General features: G+C 37.3%; 1 protein-coding gene across 1 annotated transcript in view; it reads left to right on the top strand.

Annotated features, from left to right (window-relative positions):
- The window catches only part of CDHR1 (cadherin related family member 1), a 47077-nt gene that overhangs the window by 17644 nt on the left and 15831 nt on the right, over positions 1-13602 (top strand). Inside the window, 5 exon segments of the mRNA XM_074296231.1 lie at positions 4653-4769; positions 7869-8012; positions 9169-9247; positions 10796-10896; positions 13013-13216. Of these exon segments, the coding sequence (XP_074152332.1) occupies positions 4653-4769; positions 7869-8012; positions 9169-9247; positions 10796-10896; positions 13013-13216 (645 nt within the window).

Raw genomic sequence — 13602 nt, 5'->3', positions numbered from 1 at the left:
GACCAAAAGTTAAAAAAAAAAAGGAAGTATAATATAAAAATATGTCACATCTCTGTACCCCATTTGCTCCTCTGTAAAATATGGCCTGGGTCAATCATTCTCAACCTTTCAAGTATGAGGACAGATTTTTACTTTCAAGAAATATTATGGACTCAACAAATGTTACTATTATTTGTATCTGTTGAGTGAGTACAAAAAGTGGTACTTTCAAATGAACACTTTTAAATTAATTTGTGCATTATTCATCATCACAGCACCCATACAGAGCTGAGAAACAGAGCGCCAGACATAGGATTAGGAAGAACTGAGTCCAAAACCAGTCTCAGATTTTATGTAGCTGTGTGACTCTGGGCAAAACATTAAATCCTGTTTCTCTCAGTTTCCTCATCTGGAAAAGGAAATGACAAATCACTCCAGTGTCTTTGCCAAGAAAACCCCAAATGGGATCTTTTGCATTTGGACATGACTGAATAATAGCAGCAATGCATGTGTTTGAGAGGGTTGTAGCTATCTCTCCAGACCAATCCTTAGGTCAGCTTCATAAAGCACTATAGGAAGCTTTATAAGGAAACCAAAGGTGGGGGTGTCCATCAAAACAAGAAAAAAGGAGAAGAATGAGATGGTTAAAGTGAGCTTGGTGACAACAGAACAATGAAGCATGGAATAATGGCACTAGGCTAGAGACTCAGATTCTTCTTCCTGGCCACCAATGGAATTCTCAACTGGATCCTTGTGGAAACCCAGATCTTCCAGGGACTTTTCCTCTCTCATCATGCTAATCCTGGCAAATGCAGGGGGTGTAGGTTCCCTTTGCTGTCCTCTGTATCAATGAATATAAGCAGAGGGATCTCCATAGCAGATGTCAAGCCCCAGTCACTCAGTGGATAGAGTACTGAGATCAGAGTCAACAAAATCTGAGTTCTCATCCTCTCTTGAACACTTAACAAGCTGTGTTCCAACTCTAAATCTAGTTCCTAGCCTGATGGCCAGACACAAAAAAATTCCAGTTTCCTAAGAGATTGTGGTAGAGTGAGTGGGAGAGATCTGAACTTGGAGTCCAACAGACTTGAGTTCAGATATTTATATTAATACTTACTATGTACTAGCCATGAATCTCAAATTGATAAGAGTGATTTGTTCCCTCTTCTGTGTAGTAGAGGGATGGGACAGAAGCAGTGGAAGAGGGTAGAGTCCTGTTCGTGGGAGCTAGGAAGACCTGTATTCGACTCCCATCTAAGCCTAACAACCCTTTGAAAATCTCATTTGGCCTATGTACCTCAGTTTCCTCAAAAGGATTGAATTGGACTTGGTGATCTATATGGACCTTTTTAAACTTTAGATTCCAAGATCACATGCCCCAGTGTGCCTACCCCAAGACCATTATTCTATGTCAAATTTACAGTGTCAGCACTATCCCTTCCCCTATTTAAGCCACTAAAAATTCTGCTCTTCCTATGTTATCTGAAGCTTAGTAGGATACCTTCCCTCCCTCTTCAACTTTCTCTGAAACTTTGTGGATGTCTCTGATCTCAGAAAATGACCCAATAGCTTGGTATCTAAGAGCAACCCTTGATCCAACATTTGTGTGAGACATATTATTTAGTTGAAAGAAGGCATATATATATATAAATATATTCAAATATATGTATATATATTCTATATATGTGTGCATTATATGAATGTGATGTCCTAGAAGTCTTAGTGACATTTTAAGAATTGTGTTTAGAACATTGAATTCAAACACAACCTAAGACATTTACTTGCTGTGCTATTCTGGACAAATCAATTGATCTCTCATGGTCTTGGCTTCCTCATCTATAAATTAGAGCTAATAATTGCATCTATCTTCCAGTGTTGTGAGGACCAAAGAAAATAATGTTTGTAAAGAATTTTGCAAACCTCAAAATTTTAAATAAATACTAGTTATCATTATTATTGTTATTACTTATCAATTCATAGATATTTTAGTGAGGTTAATAGATTGGAAACTAGATGATCTCTTAGCTACCTTCCTGTTTTCAAATTGTCTATGAATAGAGGGGGGGAAATCATTTAAAAAACAGACATGAAATGCATTTAATATGTATGGGATTGCCTGTCATCTAGGGGAGGGAGTAGAGGGTGGGAGGGGAAATTTTGGAAAAATGAATACAGGGATAATGTAAAAAAAATTACTCATGCATATGTACTGTCAAAAAATATATAATTATAAAATTAATAAAAAACAGACATGAGAATTCATAATTCCCTTCTGTGTGGGGCCATTTCATGTATGAAAAAATAGCTCTACATATCTCAGAGAGCCCTGAATTCATATCTGTATTTATGATATTATATTAATAGATTTTCATTAAAACAGCCTGACTCATCAAGAAAAATCATTTTGTGTTCTCTGTTTAAACTGACAAGGGAATATATGTGATATATTTTTTTAAAAATTACAGTACTTCAAAAGAGTCATGATTTTATCAGCACAACAAAGATCATATTTACTCTATGCCCTATTTTGGATAAAGTAAAATAAAATTATTTTAAATGTTTCACAGGTATAAGAGGGGAAGCCCTCAGATACCTGAAAAATATTAGTCACAGAAGATATGAGCAAGAGTGCCAAATTTGAAGTCAGAGGATCTTGATTTGAATCTTATCCCAGTTATATACTGCCTCTGTGACTTCAGTTTCTTCACCGGTAAAATGAAAGAACTGGTCTAGAGCAGAGGTATCAAACTTACAAATTTTTACTGTCAATCTGACAGCAAAATTCCTGAGTTTGGCTAGAACCAAATTAAAATTTGAATGAGAGATATTTTTAAAAATAGATAAAAATGCAATGCAACATAGACAATGTGAATTTGTGGTTTTCTAAGACAATATGCAGTTCAATTTCTATTTTAATTTGACACATCATTTCTAAAGATGCTTTTATCTGAAAACCTATAACCTATGACTAATCCCCCAAGGTGTTTGGACACATAAACTCTGACTCAGCTTACATGGTTTCTACTTTACAGTCTATTTAAAGAGACAAGACTAAAAAAAGATGAGCACATAGAATCATTGTGCTAGATTTGAAACAAGAAGAACTAGGTTCAAATTCTGGTTCTGTCATTTAGTATCTGGGTGATCTTGGACAATCATTTTACCTTGACCATTTACTTGGCTTCAGTTTCCACAACTATCAAATGAGAAAGTAAGATCTCAAGGGTCACTTCTAGCACTAAATCTATAAATCAAAGAATAAAAGACTAGAGAATCTCTCTTCTGTAAGAAATCAGAAAGGGAAGATCACCAAAGGTATGAAAGATTTATTCATGGGAAGAATAGGCAGGTTACATCACCAGCCCACAGATTTTAGTACCTGTATTTCTTCAACAAGATTCTTGCTCCAGGGGTAACGCTTGCCTGATGTCGAGTTTAAAAAAAAAAAAAAAAGGAAATTTTAGTCACTCATTTAGTCATCACTGCTGACAGAGTGCAATGAATCTTGTTTGCTGAACTGTTAAAACTAACAGAAATAGCTGGTGGAAGGGGCACTATTTATAGCTCTTTATCATGTCTCAGTTGTTTCTTTCTGCTCTGTTTAGGGCCCAGAAAAAGAAATCCATTCAGAAGGGAGGGGTATTGTAGCTAGAGATTAGTCCCAACTAAACTATTAACTAGCTGTTAACAAGTAGCTAAATAACAAATTACTCAGCCTCTTGACCTAAATTGTTTCATCTGTAAAACAAAACTGGATAGGTTATGATTATAGGTTTAGGACTGGAACTGATCTTCAATCAGAGGTGTCAGGCTGTATATGGCCCACAATACTCCTGTGTGCATAGGAATCAGATTAAAATGGAAATGGGAAATATTTAACAAAATAAATACAAGTACAATAAAATATAGGTGTTAATATGTGGTTTTATAATTCAATATGGGATCTTTATATCAATTTTAATGATGCGTGTTTGAGTTTGACAACATGGTTCTAAACAATCTAAGTGGACTAAGAACTTGGGTTGGAGGGAATACTGCATGGAGAAGGTGGAACAATGAATGGTTTCTGCCTACTCCAGGGGAAAATGGGCTCTGGGGACCGTAGCATCATCTATTTTATTTTACACCATATATTCTACCTAAAAGGTCCCTTCTAAGTCTATTATATTCTGATTCTATAAAGAGGGTATCTGAAGGAATAAATTAGGGTCAGTCAATCCCAGAACACAAGTATTTATTAAACTTCCATTATATGACAGGATCATAAGATTTAGACTTAGACTTAAAACTAAAAAGGATGTTAGATGCTTCTAGGTCTACTCCACCCCTTCATTTTAGAGGTGAGGAGAGAGACTTTGGCAAATTAAATGATTAGTCCAAGGTCATATAAGTATTAACTGACTAAGATAGTATTTGATCTAGGTCTTCTCTCAACCCATTACCCTTTCTGCCAGCTTATTTTCTAAGCATATTTCTCCTTGCACAATCCACACTGAGGTCAATGTGACCATGTCTTCCAGAGGAAACACAATGGGGGCTTTGGGGGTTTGAGTGGGGTTTAGTTCTACTTGATGCTCCTGAAAGGGAGGTGAGAGAGCTCCATGGTAGGGACCCTGTGCTCACCCAAGAAAATGGCTCAAGCCTCAGAAACTGCATTGTTCTCTTTCTTACAGAGTCTCCTCACCAACAAGTTCACAATGGACCGCCACAGTGGAGTGTTACGCATTAGAGCTGGAGCCACTCTGGACTATGAGAAGTCGAGGACTCATTTCGTCACCGTTGTGGCCAAGGTAATACAGGGGTCCTCTTTGGAAATCCTGGGATCCAGAGGGGGAGCAATCTTTGTCAATGGTAAGTAAGAGGCAGGTTCTTCTCGAAATGGGAAGAGATAAAAGATCATCAAGGTTTGGAAGGGTGGCCATTATGTAGTGAGGGATCTACTATAGCTCTTAAATTAAATGTTGCTTTTTCATTAAGGATGAAGGAAACACATAGAGTAACATAATGGAATGCATATCATCTCTGGAGTCTGTGCTAACTACATTCATGACCTTAGTAAATCACTTATCTTTTGAGGATCAGTTTCCTGGTGTATAAAAGGAGAGCAATGAACAAAATTACTTCTGGGATGCCTTCCAGGTCTTGAGCTACAATATTCTGATTCTTTCTGATCTCTTTCCTAAAACCAAAGATAAGGAGATCTAAGGCAAGGATAGTACAGTGGGTTAGTGCTAAAATTGAGAATTAGTGAAACTGAGCCAAATCTCAGCTCTACTACTTATTACCTGTATAAACATAAGCAAATCATATCCTCTCTGGGCCAATTAATTCACAAGCAAAGGTATTTAACAAAATAGCATAGCAAGAAAACTTGCAATGGAATGTTTCCCTCATAAATCTGGGTGTTCTTTCACAAATATACATGCCATTGATAGAAATAGTGGGCACATCTATACATAAACCAGTAAAAAGGAAAATGGATTTAGAAATAGATAAAGAGTTTGAGGAAGAGGAGGTTCAGTTATTCTTCTTTTAGCTTAAAGCTACATTTCCTCTGGAAAGATAAGTCTCCAACACTCCCAGTCACCATACTCAGCAAAGACCCTTACACAATATGAAGAAAATTCAGGAGATTCAAACAAGCTGAAACAATTAGAAACTACCATATTTATCTTATTTTTTATGTACTTTTTTTTGGTAAGGCATTTGGGATTAAGTGATTTGCCACACAGCTTGTAAGTGTCAAGTCTCTGAGGTTGTATTTGAACTTAGATCCTCCTGACTCCAGAGCCAGTGCTCCATCCACTGGGCTATCTAGTTGCCCCACCATATTTGTTTTATTATTTATATTAAAATAAAACTTTACAGAAAAAAATAAATCATAGTTTTATATATGATACTCTTTTTCCACTTTTCTTTGTATTTGGAAATGATTGTGGTTGTTAATATTTATCAATCTAATAATAATAAAAATTGTTTAAAAGAGCTTTTACTCTGCTTTTACTCCCCTATGATGAGAGCCTGCCAGTCATAGGTTCCTAAAGTCACAGATCAGTAGCAAGAGAAAATCTTGAAAGCCTCTTGACTAATTCTCATTTTATAAGAGGAGCCGGAGACCCAGAGAAGTTAAATGGACTTGCTTGAGCTCATACAATAATAGACTCCAGATTCCATCCCATACTGCATCTTCTTTGCTCTGGTGGTTCTGTTTATTATGTTATAAACACCATGAGTGAGATTTGACCAGATTTTTTGACCCCTATCAATGGAAGTTCTTTTGCAATCTACAAAGTAGTTTCATTGAGCTGTTGGTCTTTTGAGCAGAAAAACCTATGCATTATGGAATACATGACCAATACAAGGTGATGTTACCTTTATAAATATGGATATCTGATCTCATGTCCAGAAAAAGTATTCTCTCCTCCCAGGCAGGCAAGTTTCTTTACTATATCTTCTAGCACAATGTCTATTCCTATCTTTGTGCCTTTACTTATACAGTTTCTCCTGTGTAGCATGGACTCCTAGGCTCCTAAAATTAGAAAGGACTTTTAAAATTACCTAATCTACCACCTCATTTTTCAAGTTAGGAAACTGAACCTAATTTAGAAACACCAGTACTTCTGGATAGCTGCTTTGTGATAGAAAGTAAAATCCAACGCCTATGTGTGTACTCCTTCATTCAGTGTAGTAGTAATCATAGCAATAATTTTATTGATCTCATCCATACTTTCTCATAATTTTGTCCATATTCTCAAGAACAGTAGCTAGCATTTATATGGCACTTTAAAGCCTATAAAACACTTTACAAGTATTATCTCATATAAATCTGATATACTGACCATCCAGGGTAGTTTTTCCCCCTTCCAATTCTTAGAGTGTCATTTTAGCTCTTGAATGGACTGTACCTTTTATTCTTTGCTCTTGTTCTATGATTGGCTGACATCTTTCTTCTACTCACACATTTCTTGAATGATATTCCTTATGTCACTTTTTTCCTGGTAAGGCAATTAGGACTAATTTCCTAGAAATGTTTCTTTGTGCTGCTATTCTTTAAATCTTTTTGCCAGTTTATTGATTATTTTCCCCTTTCTTTTTTAATTGGTTTCTTAAGGTGACAGAATCAAAGATTTAGAGATTATCCAATCCAACCTTTCTCATTTTACAGATGAGAAAATTGATGCAGATTTTCTGCAGGAGGATCTGAGTTCAAATTGGGCCTCAGACACTTAACCAGTCACTTGTGCAAGTCACTTAACCCTAATTGCCTCATCAGGGAAAAAAAAGTGACATAAGGAATATCATGTAGGAAATGTGTGATTAGAAAAAAGATGTCAGTCAGTCATGGAATAAGAACAAAAGATAAAAGGTACAGTCCAAAGTATATAAGGTATATATGAGATAAGACATGTAAAGTGTTTTATAAGCCTTAAAGTGCTATATAAGTTATTGTTATTGAAAATCTGGATGGAATCATGAGAAAGTATGAATGAGATCAGCAAAATTATCATTATAGTTACTACTACATTAAAAGGAAGAGTACACATATTGAAGATTATTGATCATGAAAGTACTGATTTCTAATTTATCCATACTCCTTTACTATTGTCTATTTCTTTTTTTCACATCCTCTTCACCTAAGCAAAGCCTACCTATTTCTCAAGATCCAGCTTAATCCCACCTCCACGAAGTCTCGATTGCACCAGCACTCACTGATATCTGCCCCACACTGATGCGCTCTTAGCATTTATAGGCTATACCACACAAATAAATGCTTAACCATGTACTTTGTTTGTTATTGTTGTTAATTTTCATATTGTGAAAACGATCTGCCTAAAAAACCCTTGGCCCCTTGAATCTGGAACAGTTCTGATTTTTGTCTTTTCTTCCAGGATGGTGGAGGGAAACTCAGAGGAGACTATGTGATATTCTCAACCACCACTACCATCACCATCAATGTGGATGACTCTCAGGACACAGACCCTGTCTTTGTTGGCACACCCTATTATGGCTATGTCTATGAGGATTCCCATCCGGTGAGTGAGATCTGATCCTGATAAAATTGGTAGGGAATTCAGCTTTGTCTTTATTTCCCCTTTCATGCTCTTTGACCCCTCAAACAGACAGTTAAAACCCTCATCATTCCTTTTGAATAACTATATCCTCTACTGTGCTGTGCAAACTGCATCCTATTCTTGGAATCTCCTCAGGAGTTGATTTGATTCTATGAATAAAGCTCCAGATTGGGAATCTGAACTGAAAGCTAGTCTTGGGTAGCTACTACCCATTATGTGACATTGGATAAATCACCTTCTCCATCTTAATTATCTTATTTTATGAAATGAGGGTGCTGAATTAGATTCTCTCTGAGGTACTTTCTAACTCCATAATTCCATATAACAAAATATATTTATTTTTAATTCCTCTTCTGCCCAAAATGCTATTTTGTGCTACATAAAATACTTGGTAAATAGTTCTTAAAGAGAGAAATGAATCAGAGGAGGGAAAGGAAAGGGAAGGGAAGAGAAGGAGAGGGGGATAAAAAAGGGAACAAAAGGAAAGGGAACAAAAAGAAATAAGGGGAAGGAAAGAAAGAAGGGAATGGAAGTAGAAAGAGAAGCAAATGGAAAAAACAAAACTGCAGAGAAATATGAAAACTGTCTTAAAATATTTGAAGGTTTGCCATGTGAAAGGATTAGATGATTTTTGGATTATTAGATTGACTTTATTTGGACCCAGAATGCAATAGGTTAAAGAGTGGAAGTTACAAAGAAGATAATTTTGGTTCAATATAAAGATGTCTCCCTAACAATTACAGTAGTTATAACCTAGGATAGTTTCCCTCAGAAGTATCCTAGTCCAGAACATATTCAGTAAGAGGATGGACTTTTAAAGAATTTTATACAGGAATTCTTGCTTCAGGTTAAGGTCAGAAGGAAACTTGAGTTTCTATCTGAGATTCTACAATTCTATGAAAAAGGATAAGTAGAAGGATTTCTGCAATGACAGAAACAGATTTTATGTGTAAGTGCCAAGCTAAGAGTTCATATGCCTTGAATTTTGACTATGACTAAGAACAAATACTCAGGCTTTTCCTTCTCTTAAGCAGGGATGCTCTAGGAATGCCTATTTGTGGAATTCAAGAGTCTCTCTTTCTCTCTTGTCATGTAACTGTTCTCTATTTTCTTCCAGGGTTCAGAGATTCTAACAGTGGTTGCTGTAGATGGTGATCGGGGTAATCCTAATATGGTGTTGTACAGTATTGTGAATGGTGAGTTCTTGGGGGATATATGAAGAAAGGATCCTGGTCTGCTGTTCTCCATACTTTTGATTCATAAATTCTTTGGGCTCCAGCTTTCCATTTATATAACTGGTATTATATACCAAGTTATTGTACATAAGAAGATAAGGATAAAAGTGGAGCATTAAACTGCTCAAAACATTTATTATCAAATATTTTTATTCTCAATTCTATATAAAGATAGCAAAAAGCTACTTCCTACTCAATTAGTCAACAAGCATTTATTAAGTGCTTATTATGTGACAGGCACTTGATAAAGATTGAAGATACAAACACAAAAAATAGTCCCTGCCCTCAAAAACCTTACATTCCTTTCTCTTTTCATATTCATACATACATCCATTCATTTCCAAAAATTCTTCTTCCTCCATTATTGTATAATAACCTCACACAAACCACACCCACTAGCCTTTAATCTAATACAAACTAACAAACACTATTAGGTGCCTATTATATGATAGGTCCTAGAGCTATGAAAATTAGCCCCTGTCATCAAATAGCTTATATTCTATCCTCTGTGCACAAGTATGTACATACCTCCACATACCCCCCCAAGGATTCCTCTTACACTGACTTTGTAGCACTCATACTCTCACACAGCAAGCTCATGGGCCTTCACACACACATACACATGCACACACACCAACTTGTGCCCCCCAATTCTTCTCTCTTCTCAGACAGACACAGAACTGTACTATTCTATCCCTTCCTCCCACCCCAAGAGCGTACCACCCATTCTCATCTAGATCTTTATCCAGGACCAGGCCAGGAGTCAGCAAAAAAAAAAAAAAAAAAAAACTATCAAAGATAAGCGACAGCTCGAGAAAGAAATTAGTCACCAAGCCTATAGTCACCAACCTAGTCACCAAGTCTATAAACACCAGAAGGAGAGTTAGAACCATTGTGCATCAACTCCCAGAGTTAAAAAAAAAAAAAAAGGCATTTGATGGATTCTAATCTTGTATTCTCCAAATTCTCCTGTTGTGAATGGGTTCCACAGAAAGTCTGGTCTATTTGGAAGCCATGTGTCATAAATAGTGATTTTGGAGAAAGGGGTTACTCCAAGGCAGCCAGATGATTACTTGCTATCACAATCAGCATTCCCATACAGACATACATACAATGCATGTACACCCAATCACAGCCACTCTTTTCTCACAAGGAGGAAGATGATAATAGTATATAGCCACATTAGACACCATGGCTTCTATCTTCATCCCTATGTCTAGGGGTTTTTATCCAGTTATTGGAGAGGAGAAGATGGATTTTTTTTTTTGGTGGGGGACAGAGATAGCAGCATCTACAAGCAATCTAGTAAAGCAAAAGATGCTAGAGATCCTCTACAGTAAATACCATAATCCTGGGCCATATTATAAAACCTTCAGTCTACAGGGGATCCCCTGGCATCTGTGGGACCCTCAGTCCCATGCTGATGAGAATACTTGAGTTTATTCTTGTTCTAGCATCTGTTCTACATTGTAGTTCTGTAGGGAACTAGTTCATGTTGTTTTGAAACAGGAAGTGATGAAGCCTTCAGGATCAATGAAACCTCAGGAGGCATCTCTGTCACAGTGCCCCCCAACCAGCTCAAGAAAGAGGTGTACGAGCTGAAAGTTCAGGTAAGAATGGGGAGAAAGTCTCCAAGAACCCTCTGCTCACTTCTATTGAATTTCTGTTTATAGGTAAGACCACAAGTCCTGATGACTTTAAGGTTGATTTTGTAGGAAGATGAAATAGCTCATCATTTATGTAATTTGGGGCACATAGAACTTTTTTCTTTTGAGTATAGATGATTTGGAGGAAATATTAAGTACCTAACTCATCAAAGCAAATGAATTTAATTATCATAATGGTTCCTATTGATGGTCTTTGTGAAAGAGTTCTTTACAAAACTGTGAAGAGGCCCCATAAGTATTTTACATCCCTTTTTACAGATAAGAAAATTAAGCTTGAGAGAGAAGGAAGTCAATTGCCTACAGTTTGCACAGCTACTCAATTTTGTAGCTCAATTCATTTATATGGAAACATTAGGATACTCTACCCTAACTAGGAAAGAAAAGATTCTTTCCATAATACAACTAATTAATGACTTTCCCCTTATAGGGAAGGGGCTGGGAAAGCAGAAAGAAAGAACTGAACACTTAGGGGAAAACCAGGAAGAGATGATAGGACATAAGGAAGAGTTTTTGGGTGGTCTTAAAGGCAAGATAAACAAGGGTCACAATTTTGCCAAGCACCAACCTTTGAGGGATTTGGGAAGGGCACATATTTTCCAGGAATGAGTGGTGACAGTAGCAGAGAGTCCTGTCCCTACCTGTTGCCTACGTATTATAATATTACAGAGCTCCCATGAATAACAAAAAATCTGGCCCTACTCAAGAGCTTCACTTTGGGGGAATCCCTAAAGTGGATTTAATACTTCTGTGCCTTTAGCTTCCTATCCCTATTTCCCAGAAGCTACCTAAAATCTGCCCCATTTTATCCAAACCCTTTGTGCCTTTAATATCTACTATCAAGAAAGAATCTTGCTCACTGAACTCATAAATGCTTAGTAAAAATAAGCTATCCTTCTAAGGAGAGGCCTATATTTTACCTGGGGAAGAGGTGAAGGCAACTATTCATGAGATATTTAAATTCTTATTAGAGCCTAGAATTTCAGATATTAGATAATTTTATTGGCAAGAGATAAAGAGTGGCTTTAAGGAGTTTATTAAAAATCATACCACATATACCAGTGTCTACTCTGCCTTTATATAAGACCAGAGAGCTCTGTGTGTCTTTGTGTGTTTGAGAGAGGCAGAGAGTTGTAAGCGTGTGGCTGATATCATAAATATAAGCAAGATTCAAGAGCTAGTAAGTGGCATACTCAAGATTCACACTCAAGTCCTCTGACTACAAATTTGGAACTGCTTCCACTACTGCAAACTGTGTTCTGTTATTTGAAGATGTCTGTATATCCAGGGATCTGGATGTACAGTATAATGTATAATGATAATATGTATGAAGTTCTTACTGCATGTTAGGCACCTTGCTAAGCTCTGAGGATACAAGAAGAGTAACAATATTTGCCCTCATGGAAATAACAGGGAAGTCAACATATATAAGGGGGTGATGACCAAGAAAGGGAGTTTGGGGCTAGTTAGTCACAGGATGGTGAGTTGATATATAGGGCAGTCAAATGCCATCTCCTTTCCGGAAATAATACTACAATATTATAGATTTGCTTTAAGAAAATAGAAGAAGGGCTGGAAACTAGATGGTTAAATAGTGGATAGCATGTGAAGATGAAACATGGTCTAATATTTAAGGCCAGTTAGACCCAGTGTGGTCAGTCCACTAGCCCCAGTGGGCTAACTGGACTGGTGTATATAACATTTAGTCACCCATCCATTGGACTTGGTGAGAGAGAGAGAGAGAGAGAGAGAGAGAGAGAGAGAGAGAGACAGAGACAGAGACAGAGACAGAGACAGGAGAGAGAGAGTTCTTCTGAGGTTTACTTCTCCAGGTAGTGGGACAATTTATTTTGGCTGTTCAGAGTGCAAAGGTCCAGAGGCCCAGGCCTGGCATGGAAGATGCTGGGTACAGGGGAAAAGAAGCAGCAGATGACCTGGATGGAAAGCTAGACAGCTGCATGGAATATGAAAATGAAGCATGTGTATTTTTATTTGTTTTTGCCTGTGAATATATATGTGTGCATGCAAGTCAGCCCTGAACCACTAGCGTTCTCTCTTGTAGGTGTCGGAGGTCAGTTCCGAAGGGATCCTGGCAGCTCAGGCTTTAACTACTGTGATCATCAGGGTAGTTGACCTTAACAACCATCCTCCAACGTTCTATGGGGAGAATGGACTGCAGAATGCGTTTGAGCTGACAATGTATGAACATCCATCTGAGGGGGAGATTCTTCGGGGTCTCAAGATTACCGTCAATGACTCTGATCAGGTAAGCTGGAACGTTGTTTTCTGAGGGAAATGTGTGGCTGTGGGGGAAATCTAGGCAGCCACTACCTTTGTTAGGGAAGGATAGGTTTGAATTGGGATACAGAGGGGAGAAACTGGGTCTTCTAACATTTTTCTATATTACCTAATTATTCTTGTTTAAAGTCCTAAACCTCAGTTTCACCATCCTTAAAATGATGGAGTTCACCTAGATGGTCACTAACATCCCTTCCAGAGTAGACATTTAATGAAACATATAAAATATAGTTTTTTATAAACAAGTCAAGGAGCCAGTGGGTTCATAATTTTTGCTGTATCTCTTCCCTCTCTCTGACTCTCACTCCTACCTTCTGTTCCCCTGCTCCTGCTATCTCTCTTTTTCTACCTTTC

Source organism: Sminthopsis crassicaudata, chromosome 2 (genome assembly GCF_048593235.1).
Source record: "Sminthopsis crassicaudata isolate SCR6 chromosome 2, ASM4859323v1, whole genome shotgun sequence".
In the NCBI taxonomy this organism is placed as follows: domain Eukaryota; kingdom Metazoa; phylum Chordata; class Mammalia; order Dasyuromorphia; family Dasyuridae; genus Sminthopsis; species Sminthopsis crassicaudata.
The sequence above is the reverse complement of the archived record's forward strand: the minus strand, read 5'-3'. Positions and strand labels throughout refer to the sequence as shown.